The 27,077-nt window shown below is 41.2% G+C and overlaps 1 protein-coding gene across 1 annotated transcript in view; it reads right to left on the minus strand.

Annotated features, from left to right (window-relative positions):
- LOC122554712 (fatty-acid amide hydrolase 1-like) overlaps positions 1 to 27,077 on the minus strand; it is a 69,469-nt gene that overhangs the window by 17,086 nt on the left and 25,306 nt on the right. The window contains exons 5-11 of the mRNA XM_087990317.1: positions 26,569 to 26,709; positions 23,896 to 24,029; positions 19,360 to 19,566; positions 16,651 to 16,691; positions 5,623 to 5,747; positions 2,903 to 3,028; positions 507 to 604 (exon numbers count right to left, since the gene is read on the minus strand). Of these exons, the coding sequence (XP_087846443.1) occupies positions 507 to 604; positions 2,903 to 3,028; positions 5,623 to 5,747; positions 16,651 to 16,691; positions 19,360 to 19,566; positions 23,896 to 24,029; positions 26,569 to 26,709 (872 nt within the window). The remainder of the gene's footprint in view (positions 1 to 506; positions 605 to 2,902; positions 3,029 to 5,622; positions 5,748 to 16,650; positions 16,692 to 19,359; positions 19,567 to 23,895; positions 24,030 to 26,568; positions 26,710 to 27,077) is intronic.

Here is a 27,077-nt window from a genome sequence, read left to right on the forward strand (position 1 = left end):
AGGCAATAGCATGTACAGGACTGAGGGCAAGGTTAAAGGCCCAGCAAAATACAAAATGCCTGTCCAACTCATCCCATCATCTTATCAAAGAAGCCAAAATATATACGTTTCCATTGTTTAGTTTTAGCACATGCAGCTGGCAGGCTGATTTGATTTTCTGTGAAATCTTGCCAGCTATAAGTGAAGTGCTCAGTTTTTTTTTGTGAGTGTTGGACATTTTTCCTGATTGAAATTTAAACAACGAATATTTATGATACTGTCATTTGGATTGGATGGGAGGAATTAATTCTGAGTGAATGATGGAGTTAAAAATTAAAGTCCATATATAAAATGAAATACAAATCACAGTCAAAGTGTTTTATCTGTATACTTTGAGGACTGAAAAGACCATATTCGTTATAAATCTTTTCGGACTCCATTTTAGGAAGTTTTACTTACAAAATACAATAAAAGCAGATAATGGTTTCATGTCAGGTGGCAAATTAAAATCCTTTGAGCTTACGTACAGGCTTTCCATAAGCGTAACACACTTGTCTGCAAGAAGTCCCGGAAAAACTAGTTCATTCATAGCATTGTACACGTTTGGTGGTGTGAATGATACCAACTAGAAATAGAGAGAAACAAAGAGTTAATCATTTGGTTTATTGAACGAAGGGTCCTGTCTGACAAGGGAGCAGACATAAACAGTCTTCTTATCCAATAATTAATCTAATTTTACCTCATCCTGACATTTGTAATATAGATATGAAAGTGCGTAGGGAAATCCATGCTCAGCAAGAGAAACTTGAAGGGCAGTAGAATGGATACACTTAAGGGAAAACTAGATAAATACATAAGGGAAAGAGGAGTAGAAGAATATACTGATAGGTGTTAAATGAAGAGAGGTGAAAGGAGGCTCAGTTGTAGCATATATTTTGGCACAGGTCAGTTGAGACAATGGACTGTTTCTGTGCAGGAATTCTTGGTAAGATGAATTAGATTGCACCTCTCCCTTAAAACTATTGCAGGCATTTTTCAAACCTTTCTATAGTGATCACTAAAAGTTATTGACACAGTTGCTAGTGTTTGCTATAACTATTGGCATAGATCCACAAGGATTCTTACCAATTTTTATAGATGCATCATAGAAAGCATGCGATGCAGATGCATCACAGTTTATAATTGCAACTAGTCTGCCAAGACCACAAGAAATTCCTAAGCGTTGTGAATGCAGCTCAGTCTATCATGAAAACTAGCTCTCCTTCTTTTGACTCTAACTACACTTCCCTCTGACTCAGAAAAGCAGCCAACGTAATCAAAGGCTCCTCCTTCCCCAATTATATTCTCTTCCACCTTCTTCCATCAGGCAGAAGATCCAAAAGTTTGAAAATTTGTACCAACAGATAAAAGAACAGCTTCTTCCCAGCTGATATCAGACTTATGAATGGACCTCTCATATATTGGAGTTGATGGTTCTCTGCAACTTCTCTGTAACACTATATTTTGCATTCTGTTCTATTACCCTGATGTATTTATGTGAGGTATGATTTGTCTAGTTAGCATGTAATACAATACTTTTCAATGTAGCTTGGTACATGGGACAATAATAAATCAAACGAAAAGAGCAGGTCAGAAGCTAGGAATCTTGTAGTGAATAACTCACTTCCTGACTTCTCGATACCTGTCCATCCTCTGCAAAGCACAAGTCAGGAGTGTGATGGAATACTCCCCACTAGCTTGAATGAGGGCAGCTCCAACAACTCTTAAGAATATTGACTCTTTCCAGGACAAAACAACTCACTTGACTGGCATCCCATTCACAAATATTCACTTCCTCCACCACTGACACTCAGTAGTAGCAGCAGCAGTATTTATTATCTCCAAGATGCAATACAGAAATTCACCAAGGCTCCTCAGGCAACACCTTCCAAGCCCAGCACCACCTCCATTTAGAAGGACAAGGACAGCAGAAACATGGGAATATCATTGCCTGCAACCTCTACTCCAAGCCATCATTCTGACTTGGAAATATAATGGTGTTCCATAAGTGTCACTGGGTCAAAATTCTGGAACACCCTCCCTAACAGCTTTGAGGGTCTACCAACACAAATGCACTGCAGCCGTTCAAAAAGGCAGCTTACCACCACTTTCTCAAGGGCATCTTGGAATGCACAATAAATGATTAAACAAATACACTTCTTTCCAATCTTCTACGCCTTCACCATTCCCTGCACCCATGTAATGTCCACAGAGAAAATATTAGCTTAGTAAGGAAAAATGTACTTAGGAGAACTCTTCTCTGACCCAGTTGAGGAAATCAAAACGAATCATGAAGATCAAATGAACCAAATAACTGAACCAGTCAGGAACCAGTCCAATTCCTTTTTGATTATGTGCAGAAACCTGGTGTGAGAGAGTGGGGGATCAGTTCTCTCAAGAAAACTAGTTTAATAGAATCTTTCAATGGAATAATTTGAATATTGGGTGTACCCAAATGGATATTGCCTACGTGGATTTTCAGAAAGAATCTGATGACCTGATATATGCTTACCATTTAAAACAGAATACCGTGAAATCTGAGGGACTGTTATCAGTGATGGTGGGTCTACCTGGAGACCTGCAGCCAGTGGAGCCCCACAGTTCCTTTCCAGTCTGTCATTTTCAAATCTCTGTATGTTGCCTCACATGCCATTCAAAACTAGGAACTCACTAAATGGCCCAATCCTGAAAATTATTTATTTTCATGCCTTCCCAAATTGTGTTTCCAGTGTCTGTGTTGGGTGTTTGGATAAGGGGGCAGGGAAGTAAGATTAATTAAAAACAAATCATTGCTTAGTCCATTCAATCTTTCTTGACCATCCCTCCTCACCCTCCCTCTACCTCCAGGAATTTCTCCATTCTCTTTGAGGATTAGTAAGCACACCGTGTGTCCAGCTTTTTCCAGTAGTTCTTTGGTTTCCAGGACGGCTCGCTTCATGCTCGGGGTCGGGATCCAATACTCATCATTTTCAAAATAACCTATCCTCAATCGTTTCGTGTTGGTGTACATCTGAAAAAAAGTTTTAAATTCAAAAAATGTAATGTAACTTTTTTTTTTGCAAAACATGTCCTCAATATCGAAACTTGTCAAGAGTGTGGTGCTGAAAAAGCACAGTCAGTCAGATAGCACCCGAGGAGCAGGAGCAGGAGCAGGATTCCTGATGAAGGGCTTATGCCAGAAACGTCGATTCTCCTGCTCCTCGGATGCTGCCTGACCGACTGTGCTTTTCCAGCACCACACCCTGGACTCTGATCTCCAACATCTGCAGTCCCCACTTTCTCCTCCTTAATACTGAAACAGTCAACATTTTCACAACTGGCAAGTAACATACAGAGGGATGTGGAGCACTGTGACAAGATTACCCATGGAACAATGCATGGAGCATGGAACTCTGACATTGCACCTCATCGTATTGAAAGCGCCACCAGTCATGTTGCAAAGGACTTTGCAAATTTCTGCATGAGTACTGAATCCTTCTTCAGCTAGCTTCACGTCAATAATGAAAGGAATCTTTCCATACAAGATAGCCGTACCCTATACTTACAGTTGAAGTTGAGAGGGGATGAGTTCAGTGTCCCTATGCAGCCTCTTAGGATTCACATTTTGCTTTATGCTTTCTAGCCCACACCAGCCACAAATCATTGCTTAGTCCATTCAATCTTTCTTGACCATCCCTCCTTACACTCCCTCTACCTCCAGGAATTTTTCTATTCTCTTTGAGGATTAGTAAGCACTTTCAAGGTTTCCTTGGATTCTTTCATCCACACAGCAATGCCCACCTCCAATCTGCAATGACGATGACATATTGTACAATAGAGCAGGCTTAATAGCCCCTGTGGTCCTACGTTCTTCATGAGGGTTAAAATTTCAGGTTCAGTAGAGAAAGTGAGAAGTTGTAGTTGAATGATGAATGCAAGAGAGCTCAAAGGAATCTCTGAATCTGCCCACACCGATCTTTATTCCTCTCACTTATAAATTTTGAAAATTACAAAGAAACACTTGGGTTTTCATTTCCACTTATTTTAATGGATAAAATATTGAGCATCCCCTGTATAAAAGGACAATCCTGTCCACACTGCCACTGTGGACACCTGGAAAAATAACCAACTCAACGATACTACGATGCACCAAACAAGGCATAAGCTTTCCCACAGATACCGAGAACAAACATTAAAATGTTCCACAACTTCCGTCTTTCTTCATTGCCCTCTGTGGCTGAACTTTACGATACACCTCTTTAATGTCTGCTTTAACTCTAAACAGAGTTTCAATCATTAGGCAAAAGTGAATACTGCAGATGCTGGAGATTAGAGTCAAGAGTGTGGTGCTGGAAAAGCACAGCACGCCACGCAGCATCTGAGGAGCAGGAAAATCAACGTTTTGGGCAAAAGCCCTTCATCAGGAATGAGACTGGGAGCCTCGGGGATGGAGAGATAAATTGGAGGGGATGGGGATGGAGTTGGGGGTAAGGTAGCTGAGAGTGCAATAGGTGGGGATGAAGGTGATAGGTCAGAGGAGAGGGTGGACCGGATAAGTGGGAAGGAAGATGGACAGATGGGGTGGGTCATGAGGACATTGTAAGTATCTGACCTACTTCCACAATATTGTCTGTTTCTATCCTTACCTAATTGTCAACCCTGTCATGCTTCTGTTTTCTTCAGGTTGACGTCTTGACGATGTGCTTTGGAATACTGCAGAACTCACTGCTACGTGAACTTCAGGTTAACTGAAGTTATAAGTTCCATTCTAGCTGACCTTGTCTTTGTCATCCACTGCTGGCTTCCAATTTCTAAAGGCATCAGATTCAAAGGGATTGAATCTAATGGTGACTTGAACAGTCCCAGTCATAGGCTAGAAAGTTAGCTACTTACTGCAGCCACTTTCAGAATTCAATGTCAGTCAGAGAATGAACTAACTCAGGACAGGTTTTTAACTCCTTTAAGGGTAAGGGGGCTCTCCATGGATCACAAGGGTTCCCAAATAAAGTGGTCTCATCAAGCCCACAGGGAAACTGCCATCTTTTATGGGTAACCTCCCCCCATATTGGTGTAAATATGGTGGAAAAGAAGCAACATCTGGGATTAAGCCTTTTATTAGCCTCTGGGCAGGAGAACCATCCTTCATCTTCCACAGCCCTGACTTAATTGGAGGGGATGAGGTAGGCAAAGGACCTCAATCCCTTTCCCCACCTTCCTTCCTTTTCTTCAGCCCATACACCCTGCCAGTATCTCAAACCCAGCTGGGGGAGGTAAATTCTGCCCGAAATGTCTAACTTTGTTACCAGTCTCTTCACTTCTGTGAGTTTCTTTAATCCTACGTTCCAGTTTGGTCCCGTGACTTCCATCTCTGTACTTCATTCCTTCGACACAGCCATCTTGTTTCAATCTTTAAAAAATACCCTTTTTAAGCCCAGCGTTCAGCAAGCTATCCCCAACTTCAAAAAGAACCTTCAACCTCAGCTGTCGTTTTAGTCATCATAATTGAATGTATTATAATTTTTCTTGAATTGATTACTTCTCAGAATCTATTTCATTTTGAAACTCTTTGGAGCATTTAATACCTGAAAGCTGCAATATAAAGGTAAACAGTTGTTGTTGTGTTACCTGTTCATTGAAGGGAATGGGTGGCACAGAGGGATCCAAATGGAACATATCTTCACATAAGAGAGCTTTCATGCACAATGCCAAGCTATCTACATCTTTGGCTAATGGACCAACCATTGACTCGACTGGAAAACAATCAATATATCACTCAAAATTCATATTCATTACGATAATGCAAGAAAAACTGAATTATACAACTTCAGATTTATAAAGAATGAAAATTCACCCCACTCTTTTGTTACTTAATGGTAAGGTCCTAGGGAGTGTTGCTGAACAAAGAGACCTTGGAGTGCAGGTTCACAGCTCCTTGAAAGTGGAGTTGCAGGTAGATAGGATAGTGAAGAAGGCATTTGGTATGCTTTCTTTTATTGGTCAGAGTATTGAGTACAGGAGTTGGGAGGACATGTTGCGGCTGTACAGGACATTGGTTAGGCCACTGTTGGAATATTGTGTGCAATTCTGGTCTCCTTCCTATCGGAAAGATATTGTGAAAATTGAAAGGGTTCAGTAAAGATTTACAAGGATGTTGCCAGGGTTGGAGGATTTGAGCTATAGGGAGAGGCTGAACAGGCTGGGGCATTTTTCCCTGGAGCGTCGGAGCTGAGGGGTGACCTTATAGAGGTTTACAAAATTATGAGGAGCTTGGATAGGGTAAATAGGCAAAGTCTTTTCCCTGGGGTCGGGGAGTCCAGAACTAGAGGGCATAGGTTTAGGGTGAGAGGGGAAAGATATAAAAGAGACCTAAGGGGCAACTTTTTCACGCAGAGGGTGGTATGTGTATGGAATGAGCTGCCAGAGGAAGTGGTGGAGGCTGGTACAATTGCAACATTTAAGAGGCATTTGGATGGGCATATGAATAGGAAGGGTTTGGAGGGATATGGGCCGGGTGCTGGCAGGTGGGATTAGATTGGGTTGGGATATCTGGTCGGCATGGACTGGTTGGACCGAAGGGTCTGTTTCCATGCTGTACATCTCTATGACTCTATCAGGATTACGAATAGGTTTGGTAATGTAGATACAGAGGTGTACAATTGCAGTAAAATATCCAATACTTATGTCCCCTTCCTCTTCCAATTAACGTAAATATTCCATTAGTCCTCCTAATTACCTGCAGAATCTGCATGCTAACCTTCATGATTTATATAATTAGCAACACCTTGATGCATCTGTACAATCACTTTGCAGCCTCTACCCATTTAAACAAAAAACTGCTGTTCCATTCAGCCTGCCAAAGTGGACAAGGTCACATTTTCCCACAACATACCCACCTGCCAATTTTTTGCCCATTCATTTAACCTATTTATTCTTTTTTATTCTTTCACAGGGTGTGGATGCCGCTAGTTGAGCCAGAATTTGCTGTCCATCCCTAGTTGCCCTTCAAAAGATCATGATGAGCTAATGTATTCATTTACAGACAGTCTACCTCTTTTTCACACTTAATTTACTACTAATCTTGTTGTCTTTTGAAAATTTAGCTACCACACAATCTGCCCTTTCATCTAAGTCATTGATATAGATAAAGGTAATTGAGGTCCAAGCACTGATCTCTATGGTATTTCACCAGATACAGCCTGCCAACCTGAAAAAAAGCACTTATCCTTGCTTCCTGTTAATTCTTTATCCATGCTAATATTTTACCCTCTACACCATAAGCTCTCACATTGTCAACAAACCTTTGATGCAGCACCTTATCAAAGTTCTTTTGAAAATCCAAGCTATTCACTTTGTGTGTTATTTTCTGAAAAAACCTCTAACTAGTTAAACATGATTTCCCTTTCCCAAAGCCAAATTGATTGTACATTATCACGTTCTGATTTTCTAACAATCCTGCTGCAAACTGTTTAATAGTGGATTTCTCCAAGACAGATGTTAGGCTAATTAGCTTACAGTTTCCTGCTTTCTGTCTGCCTCATTTCTTGAACAAAAACAAAGATATTGCACAAACTATTTTCTAATCCACGACAAAAAATCTGAGGATTGTTTGAAGATGATAATCAACACATCTACCATCTCTGCAGCCACTGGTTTAAGTCCTTGGGATGGAGGTCACCTGATCCCGATGGTGATTGTCTTATATTCATTCCTCCTGTTAACCTCTTTCATTTGCTTTGTTAAGTTTTCTAAGTCTTCTACAGTGAAGCCAACACAAAAAGACTGCCATTTCCTTAATCTTTTCTCTCTCCTGCATCTCTAATTCCAAAATGTTCTTTTGCTTTCTTTCTCCTCAATTTCAATTCTTAAGTTCCATTTCCACTTTCATTTCACTCCTTTAGATTCAATAGCATTCTTGTTAACTCAAGTGGCTCACTATTAGTTAACTAGTCCCAAATTCTGAGCTAATGTGTTAATTTTCTGCACATTCTTAGTTTTTGTGGGAAATTTCACCTTTAACTCCTTTGTCAATTCTATGTCTGCATTCAAAGAACCAACACTGAGCCTTCAGACTTTAATCATGACCCTGACGAGAGAGGTGTGGTGGAAAACAAGCCTTTCTATTCCAGGAGTTGTCACAAATGTAATAATCAGTTCAGTCACTTTGATCGCTATCTAAAATGAAAGAAACTCAAACCAGGTTTCATCAAAACAAAAACACTTGTTTATTATCAGCAAACTTATCCTTTAACAAATGGCAAAATGGATTATTAGTTACCAATATGCAAACTTGAACTACATCCTCTTTAAATCCCAATGCACATAAATCTTCACTTACAAATAGGACAGAGAGTTCTGCAGACAAAAATCACAGTGGAAACATAGACAGAAAGAAACAAATTGTGTGCATCATGAAACCAAACAACAAGGGTGGAGCACAATGCCTTTCTCACAGTTCAAATGGATTTTGGTGATGACATCACTTTGTTGTTGATCCCAGCAATTCTCAATTCAGTAGTCAGCTTGTTGGACCTAGGTTTTTTTTTGTTGAGCTATAAGTTCTTCTTTTCAAAGTTTTTGGGGTTTCTTTTAGCTCCACTCACTAAGGTTGCAAGAGAGAGAAAAACTTCGTGCACTGGCTTTCTGGAGGTCTTCATAAAACTGCCCCTCCTCCCAACTCCATGACAAACTGCTATTTAACTATTAAACCTGTTGCTAGGCCGATTATTTAACTTGAGGCTACCTGGTACCAGCTAGTCTCACACAAATATGAAATCCAGCTTCTTCAAAAGTTATATGATTTGTGTAACCAGTTAATGAACTACACAGATCCAGATTTCACCTTTGAGTTGTAAAAACATAAAAATTGATTCATTCTGTGCAACGCAATAGTGTTCAAACTTCCATTTTCCAAGTTTATCATTGTATGTACATATATCTTTCATAGATGATAATTCCAGATGCTCAACATCAATATTACTCTCATCAACCGTCTCCATCATTTTCATCAAAGAAATATTAATCAGCATATTTTTGAGTTTCAGGTTATAATAAAATCTCAACCCAAAAAGGTTATAAGGAAGCAGCTATTGAAATAGGAAGAAGACGGATTCTGGGTAATCCAAGATGGAGGACGGGAAACATTTCTGGCTGGAACAGGCTGCTCGTTGTTTGAGGTATTTTAGGTGTTGGAGGTGATTTCCTTGAATTTCTGGAGCAGCAATTACTGTTTTATATGCTGTTGCATTGTTTTGGAACTTTGGAGGAAAAAAAGTCAAAACAATGGCACTATTAAAGGGCAGAGGGATAGACAAAGGCAGCACATGGTCAGGTCAGTGCAGGAGAAAGAGAGTGAGAGAGTGAGAGAGTGAGAGTGAGAAACCCACACTGCTAACTGACACATGAGTGAACCTATGCAGTTACTGCCTTTGCTGTTGAATTCATGTATCGCCGGACATTGGGGTGCATCTGGGAAAATTAACAAACAGTGAAATTCACAACTGATCTTAGAGGAATTTATTTGGGAAAGGTCACAACACAGAAAAACATAAGGGAATAGTTTTAATGATAGCCTTGCTGTAAATCTACAATAGTGAGTAGAGTGGGTTCTTTCTTGATTACATGTTTTACTTGAGATATGTCTCTTGATTAAAATTAAAAAGATAAGCCATAATGTTAAGTTTGCCTGGAGCAGTATTTTGTAGAGAAATAAGACAGTGTTATGTTCTGGGTCTGTAGACTTGAAGAAGCTCAAAAGGGCCTACAGTAGAGTGATATGTTCTTCTTGTCAGAGTTGGGGATTTAGGGAGAGTTTATGTGTTACTGAGGATTATATCTGCAATAAATTCCATTGATTGTGAATCCTATTAGATTGAATGGATCAGTTGGAGTGATAGTTAGAGGCAATGAGGAATTTACAAGAGCAAAGGGGTGTGATGGATGGCGGTTATAGGAAGGGAGAAAAGTTGCAGATACAGCCATACAGATGGGTTAACTCCAGGAAAGGTAAAAGAGGTAGGCAGGTAGTGCAGGAGCTGAAAATGAGTTGCTGGAAAAGCGCAGCAGGTCAGGCAGCATCCAGGGAACAGGAGAATCGACGTTTCGGGCATAAGCCCTTCTTCAGGAATGAGGAAAGTGTGTCCAGCAGGCAAAGATAAAAGGTAGGGAGGAGGGACTTGGGGGAGGGGTGTCGGAAATGCGATAGGTGGAAAGAGGTCAAGGTGAGGGTGCAGGAGTCTTCTGTGGCTATTCCCATTTCAAAAAAGTATGCTGTTGAGAAAAATGTAGGGAGTGACGGATTGTCAGCGGGATGTAGCACAAACAGCCAGGTTTCTAGTTTTGGAGTTGGCTCTAATGCAATGAGGGGTAAGTTGGGTTTGAAGAGTTCGATTGTGTCAGGGGACTCTCTAGTCCAAGGTACAGACAGATGTTTCTGTGGCTAGCAGCGAAAAATCAGAATGGTGTGTTTCATCCCTGGTACCAGGATCAAGGATGTCTCAGAGAAGGTGCAGAATGTTCTGAAGAGGTTGAGGGCCCAGCAGGAGGTTATTGTACACATTGGAACCAAAGACATGAAGGCAGAAGAATTTATGAGCGAGTGAGAGTGGGAATAGGAGGATAAAGCAGATGAATGCATGGCTGAGGAGCTGATGTATGGGAGAAGCATTTACGTTTTTGGTTCATTGGAATTTCTTCTAGGGTAGAAGGGACCTGTAAAAGAATGACGGATTGCACCTGAATCGGAAGGGGACTAATATACTGACAGGGAGATTTGCTAGAGCTGCTTGGGAGAATTTAAACTAGTGGGATTGGGGGGTGAGGGGACCCAGGGAGATAGTGAGGAAAGATCAATCTGAGACTGGTACAGTTGAGAACAAAGGCAAGTCAAAGTCAGGGCAGGCAGGGACATAGCAGAGAACAAGGTAGGACTGATAAATTAAACCGCATTCATTTCAATGCAAGAGGCCTAACAGGGAAGGCAGATGAGCTCAGAGCATGGTTAGGAACATGGGACTGGGATATCATAGCAATTACATAGCAATGGCTCAGGGATGGACAGGACTGGCAGCATAATCTTCCAGAATACAAATGCTACAGGAAGGGCAGAAAGGGAGGCAAGAGAGGCTGGGAGTGGCATTTTTGATAAGGGATAGCATTACAGCTGTACTTAGGGAGGATATTCCCAGAAATACATCCTGGGAAGTTATTTGGTTGGAATTGAGAAATAAGAGAGGGATGATTTGGAGATGCCGGTGTTTGAGTGGTGTGTACGAAGTTAAACATCACATGACACCAGGTTATAATCCAACAGGTTTAATTGCTAGTGTGCTTCCAATTAAACCTGTTGGACTATAATCTGGTGTTGTGTGATTTTTAACTAAGAAAGGGATGATCACCTTATTGGGATTGTACTATAGAACCCCTAATAGTCAGAGGAAAATTGAGAAACACATTTGTAAGGAGATTTCAGTTACCTGTAAGAATAATAGGGTGGTTATGGTAGGGGATTTTAACTTTCCAAACATATACTGGGACTGCCATAGTGTTAAGGGTTGAGATGGAAAGGAATTTAAGTACGTACAAGAAAATTTTCTGATTTAATATGTGGATGTACCTACTAGAAAAGGTGCAAAACTTGACCTACTCTTGGAAATAAGGCAGGGCAGGTGACTGAGGTGTCAGTGGGGAAGTACTTTGGGTCCAGTGACCATAATTCTGTTAGTTTTAAAATAGTCATGGAAAAGAATAGACCAGATCTAAAAGTTGAAGTTCTAAATTGGGCTAATTTTGACAGTATTAGGCAAGAACTTTCAAAAGCTGATTGAGGGCAGACGTTCACAGATAAAGGGACGGCTGGAAAATGGGAAGCCTTTAGAAATGAGATAACGAGAGTCCAGAGACAGTATATTCCTCTTAGGATGAAAGAAATGGTTGGTAGGTATAGGGAATGCTGGATGACTAACGAATTTGAGAGTTTGGTTCAGTAAAAGAAAGAAGCATATAGACAGGATAGATCGAGTAAATTCTCAGAAGAGTATAAAGGCAGTTGGAGTATACTTAAGAGGGACATGATATAGCTTTGGCAAATAGGGTTAGGTAGAATTCAAAGGGTTTTTACAAATACCTTAAGGACAAAAGGGTAACTACGGAGCAAATAGGGTCTCTCAAAGATCACCAAGGAGGCCTTTTAGTGGAGCCGCAGGAGATGGGGGAGATACTAAATGAGTACTTTGTATTAGTGTTTACTGTGGAGAAGGACATGGAAGATGTAGAATGTAAGGAAATAGATGGTGACATCTTGAAAAATGCCCATATTACAAAGAAGGAGGTACTGGATGTCTTGAAACGCATGAAAGTGGATAAATCCCCAGGATCTGATCAGGTGTACCCTAGAACTCTGTGGGAAGCTCGGGAAGTGATTGCTGGGCCCCTTGCTGAGATATTTGAATTGTTGATAGCACAGGGTGAGGTGCCAGGAGACTGGAGGTTGGCTAACGTGGTGCCACTATTTAAGAAAGGTGGTCAGGACAAGTCAGAGAACTATAGACCAGTGAGCCTGACATCAATGGTCGGCAAGTTATTGGAAGGAATCCTGAGGGACAGAATGTACAAGTATTTGGAAAGGCAAGGACTGCTTAGGGTAGTCAACATTGCTTTGTGTGTAGGAAATCATGTCTCGCAAACTTGATTGTGTTTTTTGAAGAAGTAACAAAGAGGATTGATGAGGGCAGAACGGTAGTCGTGATCTAGATGGACTTTAGTAAGGCATTTGACAAGGTCCCCCTTTGGAGACTGGTTAGCAAGGCAAGATCTCATGGAATACAGGGAGAACTAGCTATTTAGATACAGAACTGGCTCGAAGGTAGAAAACAGAGGGTGGTGGTGAAGGGTTGTTTTTCAGACTGGAGGCCTGTGACTAGTGGAGTGCCACAAGGGTCGGTGCTGGGTCCACTACTTTTCGTCATTTATATAAATGATTTGGATATGAGCATAAGCGATATAGTTAGTAAGTTTGCAGATGACACCAAAATCGAAGGTGTAGTGGAAAGCGAAGAAAGTTACCTCAGATTACAACAGGATCTTGATCAGATGGGGTAATGGGCCAAGGATTGGCAGATGGAGTTTAATTTAGTTAAATGTGATGTGCTGCATTTTGGGAAAGCAAATCTTAGCAGAATTTTATACACTTAATGGTAATGTCCTAGGGAGTGTTGCTTGGAGACCTTGGAGTGCAGGTTCACAGTTCCTTGAAAGTGGAGTTGCAGGTAGACAGCATAGTGAAGAAGGCGTTTGGTATGCTTTTCGTTATTGGACAGAGTATTGAGTAGAGGAGTTGGGAGGTTATGTTGCAGCTGTACAGGACGCTGGTTCGGCCACTTTTGGAATATTGTGTGCAATTCTGGTTTCCTTCCTATCGGAAGGATGTTGTGAAATTTCAAAGGGTTCAGAAAAGATTTATAAGAATGTTGCCAGGGTTGAAGGATTTGAGCTATTATGGAGCGGTTGAATAGGGTAGGGCTGTTTTCCCTGGAATATTGAAGGCTGAGAAGTGACGTTGTCGAAGTTTATAAAATCATAAAGAGCATGAATAGGATAAATAGACAAAGTGTTTTCCCTGGGGTCAGGGAGTCCAGAACTAGAGGGCATTGGTTTAGGGTGAGTGGGGAAAGATATAAAAGAGACCTAAGGGACAATGTTTTTACGCAGAGCGTGGTACATTTATGCAATGAGCTGCCTGAGGAAGTGGTGGTGGCTAGTACAATTGCAACATTTAAAAGACATCTGGATGGGTATATGAAAAGGAAGGGTTTGGAAGGATATATGCTAGGTGCTGGCAAGTGGGACAACATTAGGTTGGGATATGTGGTTGGCATGGATGAGTTGGACCGAAGAGTCTGTTTCTGTGCTGTACATCTCTATGACTCTATAAGGAACACTGTATAGGGATTAACTGCCAAGCAAAACTAGAAAGTAAACTATGATAAAACCAGAGTACATTGAAATTGTTTCACGGACTATAAAAATAAATTAAGGCCATATTTATAAATTAACAACATTGATATGAGCTTGCCCACTGGGATCACATTATTGGAAGTTAGGGCACAAGCACCATGACTCAGATTTCATAGTCAGTGTGAAACAAGCTCACCCTTGGCCTTAAAGAAGGCGTCACTGAAAGATCTGACAATCTCTGTTGTGAGAACCTTTGCTTTGCCATGTTGTTTAATGGAGATTCACAGCATCAAGCTTCAGTGAGGAAATCAAACTGTCCTAGTAGTTAATCACATTAAAATATTCTCATCCACCACCCACCAGCAAACAAAAAGCACAAAAAAGCAAATCCTTTGTCAAATCTTGATATAAAAGTTGGATCATAAATATTAGGGTAAAGGTACAAGCTGAAATATCATAAATAACCTTTAAAATGTGATTATTTAATAAAAGCTAGTTTTAGAAATCTAGTTAATAATCAAAACATAGCTTTTCACAATATTCCACATATTCTTCAACAAAAAAATCACTTGATCAGTAATTGTTATTCCTGAAATGACTGTCAAACACTCAATTATACCTCATTGAAAAATAATAAAGCATTTTTCAATGGAGAGGGCAATTTTAAGTGATACAAGAGTGAAAAGGGGAAATTCAATTGATTTTACTGATCACCAGCTCCAGAAAGGGGGACAATAGTCTAGGGAGATTGCCCACAATCAAGAACAAAGCCTGTAGCAGTGGTAGAAGAGAGACAGATGGTAACATCAAGATTCCTGCAGTCAGATTCAGAGGGATAATGGCAACAAACACTGACAGGTTACTACCCATGGCTCACAAGTGCTGGGACTATTGTTTTCCAGCACTAATTTCAGGATTGGAAATATTGGAAACGAGGTTTTTACTTTGAGCAGGAGAATAAACCAGGTAACAGTGAATTGACATTGCCGTCTCCATTTCTCCAGATTTTTATTTCCATTATATTGAAAGGATCTCAGATCTTTTTTCCAGCTGTTTCACATGACCTCACAAAGTAAGAAGTGTCCACAGACATAATGTGGGTGTCAAGACAGTTCACTCTCGTGAGAAAATTAAGTCCCACTATTTCAGAGTAACATTGTGTTTCTTTATTCTCTCTCTGTCTAGTATGTTAATAGCAATCTTACAAAACTGTATAAGTTATGGCCATTTGTCCCTTGGAACATAGAAGAATGATAGGTGATCTTATTCAAAATATATTAAATTCTTAACAGATTTGACAAGGTAGGTGCTGAGAAAATGTTCCCCTGACTGGGGTGCCGGAATAAAGGGTCAATCAATTTGGATGGAGAGGGGGAAGGTAATGAATCTTTGAAACATTTCCACCTGGATATTCATTGGCAGCAAAATCAAGAAGAAAATCATGTGCTTGTATGTAAATAGCTTTCAGTTATGTAATTGCTGTAAGGGCAATAGGTTAATTATGGATTACATACTTTGAACCACTATGTTTACAGACTGGCTGTCTGTTGATGGGAGCAATTCTGTATGATGTAAGGTGATGGCATATAGGAGAAAGTGAGGTCTGCAGATGCTGGAGATCAAAGTTGAAACTTTATTGCTGGAACAGCACAGCAGGTCAGGCAGCATCCAGGGAACAGGAGATTCGACGTTTCGGGCACAGGCCCTTCTTCAGGAATGAGCAGAGAGTGTTCAGCAGGAGAAGATAAAAGGTAGGGAGGAGGGACTTGGAGGAGGGGCGTTGGAAATGTGATAGGTGGAAAGAGGTCAAGGTGAGGGTGATAGGTTGGAGTAGGATGGAGGCGGAGAGGTCAAGAAGAAGACTGCAGGTCAGGAAGGCGGTGCCGGGCTGGAGGGATCCGGCTGAGACAAGGTGGGGGGAGGGGGGATGAAGAAACTGGTCAAGTCCAAGTTCATCCCCTGCGGTTGGAGGGTTCCCAGTTGGAAGATAAGACGCTCCTCCTCCGACCGTCGGGTTGTTGTGGTTTGGCGGTGGATGAGTCCAATGACCTGCATATCCTCGGTGGAGTGGGAGGGGGAGTTGAAATGCTGTGCTACAGGTTGGTTGGGTTGGTTCGTCCGGGTGGCCCAGAGGTGCTCTCTGAATCGCTCCGCAAGTAGGCGGCCTGTCTCCCCAATATAGAGGAGGCCACACCGGCTGCAGCGGATGCAGTAGATGATGTGGGTGGAGGTGCAGGTGAATCTGTGGCGGATATGGCATATAGGACAAAGGCACTAAGATTATCTTCTACAGTGTATTTCAAGTTCAGTTTTTATGGAAGTTTGGACTATACTGGCTGTAATAATTGTAACAAGGCCAGACAGATGGACCTCATAGAATATGAGTTTCCTGATTGGGCTGTTAATCTAGTCCAAACAGGGAGTCCTAGCTGACAGTATCAGACATCCTGTTCACTCTGAGAGCTGACAATAGACAATAGACAATAGGTGCAGGAGTAAGCCATTCTGCCCTTCGAGCATGCACCACTATTCATTATGATCATGGCTGATCATCCTCAGCTGGCTCTGAGGGAGCTGATCAAGGACTTTCCAGGTGTAAATAAAGGGTGACTTGGTGTTGGGATACTGGCCTCAGTAGAGTTAGTTCAGTGGCATAATTGTTTTTAATTAAATAATAAAGGCTGTTATAAAGTTGAAACTCACATATTTTCTGTCCAGCCATATTTCCTGTCAATCCGATCTTGCTGCATGAAATGAAAACATATTATCAGTTTAATTGAAGAAAATGGGCCTCTTTATCAGTATTAGCAGCTGGGTCAATAACAACTCATTGCAGTTTTCTAATTAGTGCCTCCAAAGGCAGCCACACTTGGAATATTGTGTACAGTTCTGGTCCCCATATTTCGGGAAGGATATGGAAGCATTGGAAAAGGTGTGGAGGAGATTTACCAGGATGTTGCCTGGTCTGGAGGGAAGGTCTTATGAAGAACGGCTGAGAGACTTGGATCTGTTCTCATTGGAAAGAAGAAGGCTAAGAGGAGATTTAATAGAGACATAAAAGATGATCAGAGGATTAGATAGGGTAGACAGTGAAGGTCATTTTTCCTAGGACAATGACATCAGCTTGTACGAGGGGGTATAACCACAAGTTGAGGGGTGATAGATTTAAGACAGATGTCAGAGGCAGGTTCTTTACGCAGAGAGTGGCGAGGGCGTAGAATGCCCTGCCTGCTAATGTAGTCAACTCAGCCACATTAGGGAGATTTAAACAATCCTTCGATCAGCACATGGATAATGATGGGATAGTGTATAGGGGACAAGCTGAGAAAAGTTCACAGGTCGGCACAACATCGAGGACCGAAGGGCCTGTTCTGCACTGTATTGTTCTATGTTCTATGTTCTAAAAAGGCTAGTCTGATCGCAACATTTAAAAGGCATCTGGATGGGTATGGGCCAGGTGCTGGCAGGTGGGACTAGATAGGATTGGGATATCTGTCAGGATGGACGAGTTGGACCGAAGGATCTATTTCCATGCTGTGCATCTCTATGAATCCATGATTCTAAATCGTTTAAATAAATACTTTGAGATGTTTTGTCGGAATTTATTGCAGAAACATCAACTTTCATGTTTCCTGTATAAGTACTAAAAATGCTTTCCACTTTAGACTTAAAACGTTGGTAGCTAAAAGTTGATGCCTGAAATAGACACATTTAAATGCTAATGAGGCAGAATGGCTGTCACCTTGACCCTCATTTATTTTCCTTCCCAGTTCACCTCGAAAAGCACTTACTTGAAGAGAGAAGATGTGACAATCACCTGATGAAGGAGCGTTGCTCCGAAAGCTAGTGTGCTTCCAATTAAACCTGTGGACTATAGCCTGGTGTTGTGTGATTTTTAAATTTGTACACCCCAGTCCAACACCGGCATCTCCAAATCTTTCTCAGAACTGATTGTAACTTGGAAAAGGTGGGTATATATGCTGAAAACAGGGATAGGGGAGTTGACAGTAGTAAGATGGAGCCCTGAGAGAGAAAAGTACTTGGGTAAACAAAGGAATGGGAAAGGGCAGCCTGGGAGAATGAACAGCTGCTAATAGGGACCATAAGTAACTGACAATGGGTTGTCTGTAGTAGCCGCCCACATGATAACAAGACCTTGTGCATGGATTACAGTAAGGACATGGAAGAAAGTGCTTAAGCTGTAACATTTTTGAACTCGATATTGGGTCCAAAAGGCTGCAGGATTGTGCTAAGTTTTGATGGAGCACCATAGCAAGCCTGAGTCAGAGCTGTTCGCCAGGGAAAACAATAATGTGTCAAAGTGGCAGGCACTGGAAGCTCAGGGTTATTTTTGCTGACAGAACATACGTGTTTTGCAAAGCAGTCACCCAGTCTGCACATTGTTTCCCCACTGTTGAGGAGACCACACTGTGAGAAGTGAATACAGTAGACTAGATTCAGTGAAGTTCAGGTAAAATGCTACTTCACCTGAAAGGTGTGTCTGGGGCCTTAGATAGTGAGGAGGGAGGAAGTAATTGAGTAGGTGTTACACCTTCAGCGGTGACAGGGGAAGGTGCTGAGGGGTTGTGAGGACGTGTTGGTAGTAAAGGAGGAATGGACCAGGGTAGTCCTGGAAGGAACATTCCCCTCGGAAGGCTGACAAGGGAGTGGAGGGCAATATGTGTCTGGTGGAGGCAATCTGTTGGAGGTGATGGAAATGGCAGCTAATGGTGCTTCAGATGTTGATGCTTTTGGGATGGTAGGTGGGGACAAGGGGAACTATTTTGTTGTGGTAAGGAAAAGAATGGGTGAAGATCGGACATGACTGAGGGCCCTGTCAACCATGGCAGTGGGGAATCCTTGATTGATTAGAGCTACACTATGCTGATGTGAAATCAGAATGTATTTGTTCATACAAACTTCTATAGAAATCTTTAACTCTCTCCCTCAAAAGGTGGTCGACGCTGGTATGATGGAAACTTTCAGGTGGAGATAAGAAGAGTTCTACTAAATATGAGTAGGCAGGTGGGACTAGTTTAGTTTGGGATTATGTTCGGTGTGGACTGATTGGACTGAAGAGTCCGTTTCCGTGCTGTGTGTCTCTATGACTCTGAGTATAAAGTGGTATGGATCAACAACAGATAGATGGAGACAGGTTGCAGACCAGCAATGAACTAACTGAATGATGGATCAGACTTGAGGAACTGAATGGCAAAAGTGAGGACTGCAGATGCTGGAGATCAGAGTCTGGATTAAAGTGGTGCTGGAAAAGCACAGCAGGTCAGGCAGCATTCAAGAAGCAGGAAAATCAGGAATGATGAAGAGCTTCTGCCCGAATCGCCGATTTTCCCACTCTTGAGGAACTGAATGGCCCACCTCAGTTCCCATAATAGCAATAAACAAATTTCTTACCTTAATCGATTTGAAGTTGGTTTGAAACCACAGATTCCACAGCAAGCAGCAGGAAAGCGTATGCTGCCACCAAGGTCAGTTCCAATACCAAGGATGGAGCCACCTGCTGCAATCAAAGTAGCTTCCCCACCCGATGACCCACCGGGTGACCGTTTGGCATTAAGTGGATTGATGGTTTGTCCATAAATGGGATTACTACACTCAAAGCTGTTGTAAAGAGAAAAACATTTTTAGGGATGATATGAGACATTAATAAAAACAGGAAATGAATTTATCTTCCCATTATCCCTTCAAAAGAAATTTTGTGCATTTATTTATTCAGGAAGGGGCAGTCTTTATTAGTCCACCTTCAGCCACATATGTCAAACAATAGATTTTCTAAACTTACAGTGGGCTTCTCAATCCAGTTGTCAGCTTGTGAGAATTTCACAAGAATCGATGGATGCGATTTTATGGAATTCATACAAGAAGGAACATGGTATGTAGAGAATCAACAGATCACTGCTTCAATTATTCCCGTTGACAGTGATTACACACAATGTTTTTTACATTGAAGGGCATGCCAACTGAATCTGCAAATTCTGCAATATCCCACAAAGTGGCAAATATACAGGATACTAATGTGGGCATTCAATAAACAGTGCCAACAAAATACAACAATGTTTCTTCGATAACAAAGGAAATGTTCCTAAGACCCTGTGACCATCAATGTCCACCACAATGATGCATTTAGTTCTCTGACCCAGCTAGGTGCAACTAAAACCAGTGATGAACATGTGAATTAAGTGAGTCCAATGTAATATGATTACTTACAAGTGAGATTTAAATTTAAAAAGACAACTGTTTTGTTTTTGGCTTCAAAGGACTGAATTTTATGTTTTTTAATGAAATGTCAGTTTCTGTTAGTTTCATAGAACGTTTCTCTCCAGGAGGCTGACTCAGATTTCTCATCATGTACCATCATAGAGTTAAACAGCATGGAAACAGACCCTTCAGTCCAATTCATCCATGCAGACCAGGTTTTCCAAACTAAACTAATGCCATTTGTCAGTGTTTGGCCCATATCCGTCTAAAACTTTCATATTCATGTACCTGTCCAAATGTCTTTTAAATATCTTACCAAACTGGTTTCTGTTACTACATACTCCACCTCTGTTAGAACTCTCTCGATTGATTCTAGCTCCTACCAGCCACTGTTTCCGGAGCAGTTCCCCACTCAGAATATTCTCTGATAGACTGGTATTCTGGTGCCTGTGTCATCTCAAAGGCTGCTGTGCACTGGACAAGTATTGGCAGTCTCGTGTTGCTCCACACCAGCAAAATAATGGCACAGCAGCCACAAAAGCCAATCTGCTCACCCTTTCCATGCATATACAACCTCATTCTCTCACCATAGTCACTGTTTCATTGACAGGCCACATATTTTCCCTGTCCTTAGCTAAATCTCGCCTAAACACTCTCTCTAAATCATCACTACTCTATAGACATACATTACGCATTGTCCAGTTGGGGAACATTAGATACAGGGAACTAATCAAACAATTCTAATTAAGAGGTTACTATCATGTCACCTTTTGAATTGTCTGGACTGAGAATGAGTACCACTCTCTGCCTTTCAGCTTCACCTACTCCCTGTCTCACCAATGGTGTACAGGTCCCCTGAAGGTAGCAGTACAGGTAGAAAAGGTTGTAAAGAAGTCATATGGAATGGTCTCCTTCATTGACGAAGTGTAAAGTATAAAAATAGGGATAGAATGATGAAACTGTGTAAGACACCGGTGAGGCCACAATTGGTGTATTACATGCAGTTTTGGTCACCACTTTATAGGAGGGATGTAATTGCTCTGGAGGGAGTGCACAGAAGATTTACTCAAATGTTGCCAGGGCTGCAGAATTGTTGCTCCAAGGAGAGAATGAAGAGGTTGGGGTTATTTTCCTTGGAACAGAGAAGGCTGAGGGGTGACATGATTGAGGTATACAAAATTGTGAGGGGTAGAGACAAGTAGATGGAGGAACCTGTTTCCCTTGGCAAAGATTTCAAAAACCAGGGGTCAGAAATTCAAGCTCAGTGGCAGAAGGATTAGAAGGGATGTGAAGAAAAACTTTTTTACATGGAGGGTGGTGGGTGTCTGGAATTCGCTGCCTGAGTTGGTGGTGCAGGAAGAGACCCTAAACTCTTTTAGAAAGTACCTGGATCTGCACCTTAAATGCTGTCAGCTGCAGGGCTTTGGGCTGCAGACTGCCCCCACATTGATAACTATTGACTATTTCACAGTCCATGATGGTCTACTGTACACACCCAAAGTGTAATTCCCATGGCGTGGTGTAAACGGCTTTCAACCAGCATTTGAACACTAAGAACGTTGACTTTGCATGCAATACAAATGGATGATGAAATGACCTCATCACTGGGAAGCTGACTGAGCTGATAGGAGTGTCACGCTGCTTTGCCCAACTGTCAAGTACCCGCCTAGAGCTTCCATTGTCCTGTTATAACTTGCACTACCCCACAGCCCATTTCCACCATGCTCCCTACACCCCCTAGACCCACTACATCAAACTATCTGCCTACTTTCCTCCTTTTCCCCTGAGCCCCAACATTTTGAACAGGAAATCTATTACAGCAGTAAGGAGAAATGGTAATTTAGAAGGCTCCTCAAAACTAGTTATATGAGTTGAACCTAAAAACCAAAAAGGACTAGCAATCCAAGAGAAACGGAAGAGAGGATCATGTAGGAAAATTTCAGGAAAGTGTCAAAATAATAACCCTAATTCTAATCCAAATACTCTTGTAGGTGATCGTAAGGGATTTCAATTTCCCCAACATTAACTGGGAAAGTCATAATCTTTAGTGGAACACAATTCTTAAAAATACCTTCAAGAGATCTTTTTAAGCTGGTACATGGAAGGCCCAGCAAAGAAGGGGCAGTCTTGGACTTAATTTGTGGTAACAAAGCCAGGCAAATGGCTGAAGTATTAGTGGGGGATCATTTTGCAGACAGCGATCATAACTCCATTAGATTCAAGATTGCAAAGAAAAAGGACAAGAGACTGAAATTAAAGTCATAATCTGGATTTTGATTTTAATAAGATCAGATATGATTTAGAAACAGGGGACTGGGGGCAGATACTTTCAGGTAAATCTGCCTCAGAACAGATTAATTCAAAAAGGAAACATGGAGAATACAGGGCCAACATGTTCCATTGTAGAAAAAGGATGGGACCATCAAATCTTGTGAACCTTAGATTTTGAGGGATATACAGCATTGGATTAAAAGGCAAAAAGGAGGCTTAAGGGCAGACACCAAGGACTCAAAATAGCTGAAGTCCGTGGGGAGTATTTTTATGGACTAGACCAAACCATCTCAAAATATATTAAGAAGATAGATTAGACCCTAACTAGTGATTGGACACTGGGAAGCAACTTGACATCAACACATGTGACAATAATTCGCCCCAGTAAAGCTGAAGGCAATGAGGATTCAATGAAAAACTACTGGTTGGCGTCTAGCACAAAGGAAGAGGTTTGAAGTTGTTCAGAACCAATCTTCTCAATCTCAAGACATTATTGCAAGAGTGTCTCCTGGTAGCTCTAGGTCCAACAATCTTTAGCTGCTTTATCAATGGAATTACTTCTGTCACAATGTCAAGGGTGAGGATGTTCGTTGTTGAATGCACACCACTCAGTACCACTCACAATTCCTCAAAAACTGAAGCAGTTCATAGCCGCATACAGCAAGACTTGGACAGTATCTAGCCTTGGACTGGCCAATGTCAAGTCACATTTGTGTCACACTAAACAATGCCAGATAATGACCATATGCAACAAAAGATAAAATAACCTTCATCTCTTGATATTCAGTGACATTATCATTGCCAAGTCTTTCACAATCAACATTCTGAAGGGTCATCAATGACCAGGAACTGAATTAGACTAACAAGTAAATACTGTTGTCTAATCTTCTAATTCAACTCCATTTTTCCACACTATCCCCATGTTTCTAAATTCACCTAGAACACCAAATCCAGTAATATCTACCTTTGACTAAGCTTCCTGGGGTCAACAGTTCCAAAGATTCATGAAAAAGCTCAGCAGGTCTGGTAGCATCTGCAAGAGAAATCTGAGAAAACTGAGTTCTGAAGAAAGGTCACTGAACCCAAAACATTAACTCTGAACTCTCTTCACAGCTGCTGTCAGACCTGCTGAGGTATTCCAGCAATTTCTGTTTTTGTTTCTGATTTCTAACATTCGCTGATATTTTGGGTTTTTTTTAACGTATTCTTTATACATATGTACACATTTATTTATATGCAAGTAACATTGTACCAGAACCAGTGTGTTATGACTATTTCAGTAAAGAATAGCCTTGGTATTACATTTCTATCTTTACTAAAGCAATATTCAATGACAAACCTTATGTGGAGTATGTTGATACATTCAAGTCTATTTAATGTAGACCACAATCAGCACAACTAAACACTTCTACTGGTCCTGAAAGACTCTATAAATTGCAATAGCATTCTATTGAATATTACCTGAGTAATGTCTGAGGAACATTGGTTTTCACAAATGGAATTGCTCCTTGTTTCTTCAGCACTTTAACTATTACACTGTCTTCACTTGCTGGTTTGTTTATGAATTTCCTTAGTCCACAAGTTGAATCATGATCCTGTATTAAAATAATTTTAGAACATGTTATTATTGTTAACCAATTGGGTTGTAGTACATTTTGACTAGATAGCTTGTTGAACCTTGATTAAAATTTTAATTCTTCTCATCTTGCAGGGAATATTGGAAGTATCAATAAAATTCACATCTCAGATGGCCAAGAGTAAACAAGAAAAGATTGCAATCAGAAAGATGGAGCTGGATTTTATGGCTACAAATTGGACCTATCCTCTCCCCAACCCATGCAAATATCACATGCATAATCATTATGTTGGGTCAGCAATACAATGTCATCTCGACAGTCTGAACTAGTACACAAGGCAACATGTCCTGATAAATGCAAGATGAAAAGCTTTGACAAAATATGTCTTTTTCAGCAAAAGCTATTCACTGAAATTATTAGAGTCGGCAACTGCTTCAAGTACTGGGAAATGGGACTAGAGTAGGTAGATGTTTGATGACCAGTGCAGATGTAATGGACCAAAAGACATCTTTCATGCTGTAGAATTCTATGAGACAGGGTAGTGAAGAAGCCATTTGGTATGCTTGCCTTTATTGGGTCAGTGCATTGAGTATAGTAGTTGGGAGGTCATGTTGCAGCTATGCAGGTCATTGGTTAGGCCACTATTGGATCACTGTGTTCAATTCTGGTGTCCCTGCTATAGGAAAGATGTTGTAAAACTTGGAAGGGGTCAGAAATGATTTACAAGGATGTTGCCAGATTGGAGGTCTTGAGCTTTAGTGAGAGGTTAAATAGGCAGGGGTTGTTTTCACTGAAGCGTCGGAGGCAGAGGAGTGACCTTGTAGAGGTTTATACAATCATGAGGAGCATTGGACAGGGTGTAAATAGACAAGAGAGTCCAAAATGTAGACGGCATAAGTTTAAAATGAGAGGGGAAAGATGTAAAAGGGACCTGAGGAGCACTTTTTTCACACAGAGGGAAGCACGTGTATGGAATGAGCTGCCAGAGGAAGTGGTGGAGGCTCGTACAATTACAACGTTTAAAAGGCATCAGCATGGTACATGAAATGCAAGGGATTAGAGAGATGTGGGCCAAATGCTGACAAATGGGATTAGATTAAGTTAGGATATGTGGTCAGCATGGATGAATTGGACCAAAGGGTCTGTTTCTATGCTGTACAGCTGTATGGTTTTATGACTCTAAAGCTGCTGAGCCAGGTAAATCACAAATGTTATAAGTTTGATTCCTGCTCAGCATTAAGTCAACTAACATCATTTAGGGTGGTAATAGGAATGTTACAATTGACCTCAGTCTCCAGATGGGTAAAAGGAAAGAAATTTGAGTTTTACTTCGTCACTATTTAACAAATGCAGCTGGAATTACATATGTAAACACTTCAGGCAAGAGTAGTCTAAGGCTTGACTGTAATGTTCCCTATTGAATGAAGGAATAAATTACCTTTATTGTCACAAGTACTCAAATAAATACAGTGAAAAGTTTACAATTGTTGCATTACAGTGCCATCATGGGTACAAAGGTACCTAGGTACAGACAATTAAGATCAAATTCTTAGGAGACATAAGAAAACTTTGAAAAGTAAAGAAATAAATATCCAGTATTAGAGGTCACAGTAATAAATCAGAAAAATTAAAAAGTTAAAAAGTTCAGAATATCAGTCTTTCCGACCTAGTCCATGCCAGCACCTAGTCTCAAGGGAGACCTTCACCAACTTGCCGCTGCCTGTGCTGGACCCACCAATGTAGGATACGCCCTACTTTAGGCACTATCTCATCGCTGTTGGGCCCACTTTGCCGATGCCACTGAACCCACACTCACCCCGCAACCAAGACACCCCAGCTCAGCTGCCAGACCAGGCTGCCGCCAAGCCACACGTCCTGCTTCAGCTGCAGATGTCTCCTTGCCAGCACCGCCATCCTGAAGAGTCCTGTGCCACTGGTACTGGTGCCACCATCCCCAGTGGTTGGAGGAGCTTTGCTGCCGATGCCACAACCCCGAATGGTTGGAGAATGTCCTCAGTGCTGCTGCTGATGCCTCCAATCACAAGGAAGAGCCACGTCTGCCACTCCACATACAGCCCTCTCTCCCTGCTATGGCATTGATGCTGACCAATACACTACAAAAAAGAAAAGAAGACCAAAAGGAAAGGAGAATAAAGCAAAAGAAAAGAACAGAAGCAAAAGTGAAACCAATAGGAAAGCAGATAGGAGCAAATGGGCCGTGAACAAGAGCTCACACAGAGCCCTGTTAATCTGCTGCTATCTACTGGGAGATTCCAACACTTGTGTAGCTGTGTCAACACTCATCTGTGAATAAAGACCAGTTGTCCAAGAAATCAGAGTGACTAGAGCCTGCAATGATACACTAAATGATGACAAGTAGTCAATGCTTTTGAGATGGAAAACTGTACTGAATTGAAATAGATATGGCACCTGCTCTCTATTCAATACTTTAATCTCCTTAAGTAATGTAACACAAAACATACCAATAAGCATCTTCAAATTCCAAAGAACTTATAATGCACAATATTTAATGCACTTTCCAAAAAAAAATCTGTACCTTGTAGTTAATACTTTCTTTGATGCTGACGGGAATACCATACAGTAGTCCTTTCTTTGCATTATGCAAATCTGCAAGTTGTGTTTGACATTCAGGAAGAAAGTCTACAATGCAGTTGAACTTTCTTGTGGCCTCCAAAGCCTTCAAAACAATGAATAGAAAACCACAACTTTATCATAGCATTTACAGTAATTACTGTAGCTACTACTATAGCAATACCTATAGCATAATTTTCCTATTTCCTGCAAGGCATAGTATTGTGAGTGGCCTCAAATATCTTCAGAACCCTTCCACAGGTCACACATTACTCCCACTCTTTTTGCTGACTAAATTGGTAAAGGAAAGAACAGAGAATATATCCAAGTTTCAGAAAAACACACTCATATTTCTACATTGCAAAGCTACTCATCCATAACATTTCCTACCTTCAGATTAGCAAGCCAAGTTTAGATTTAGATTTCCTACCCTATGGAAACAGGGCCTTCAGCCCAACCAGTCCACACCGACCC

The sequence above is a fragment of the Chiloscyllium plagiosum genome, unplaced genomic scaffold, assembly GCF_037043375.1.
Source record: "Chiloscyllium plagiosum isolate Xiang-an unplaced genomic scaffold, Cpla_swu_hap1 HiC_scaffold_9, whole genome shotgun sequence".
In the NCBI taxonomy this organism is placed as follows: domain Eukaryota; kingdom Metazoa; phylum Chordata; class Chondrichthyes; order Orectolobiformes; family Hemiscylliidae; genus Chiloscyllium; species Chiloscyllium plagiosum.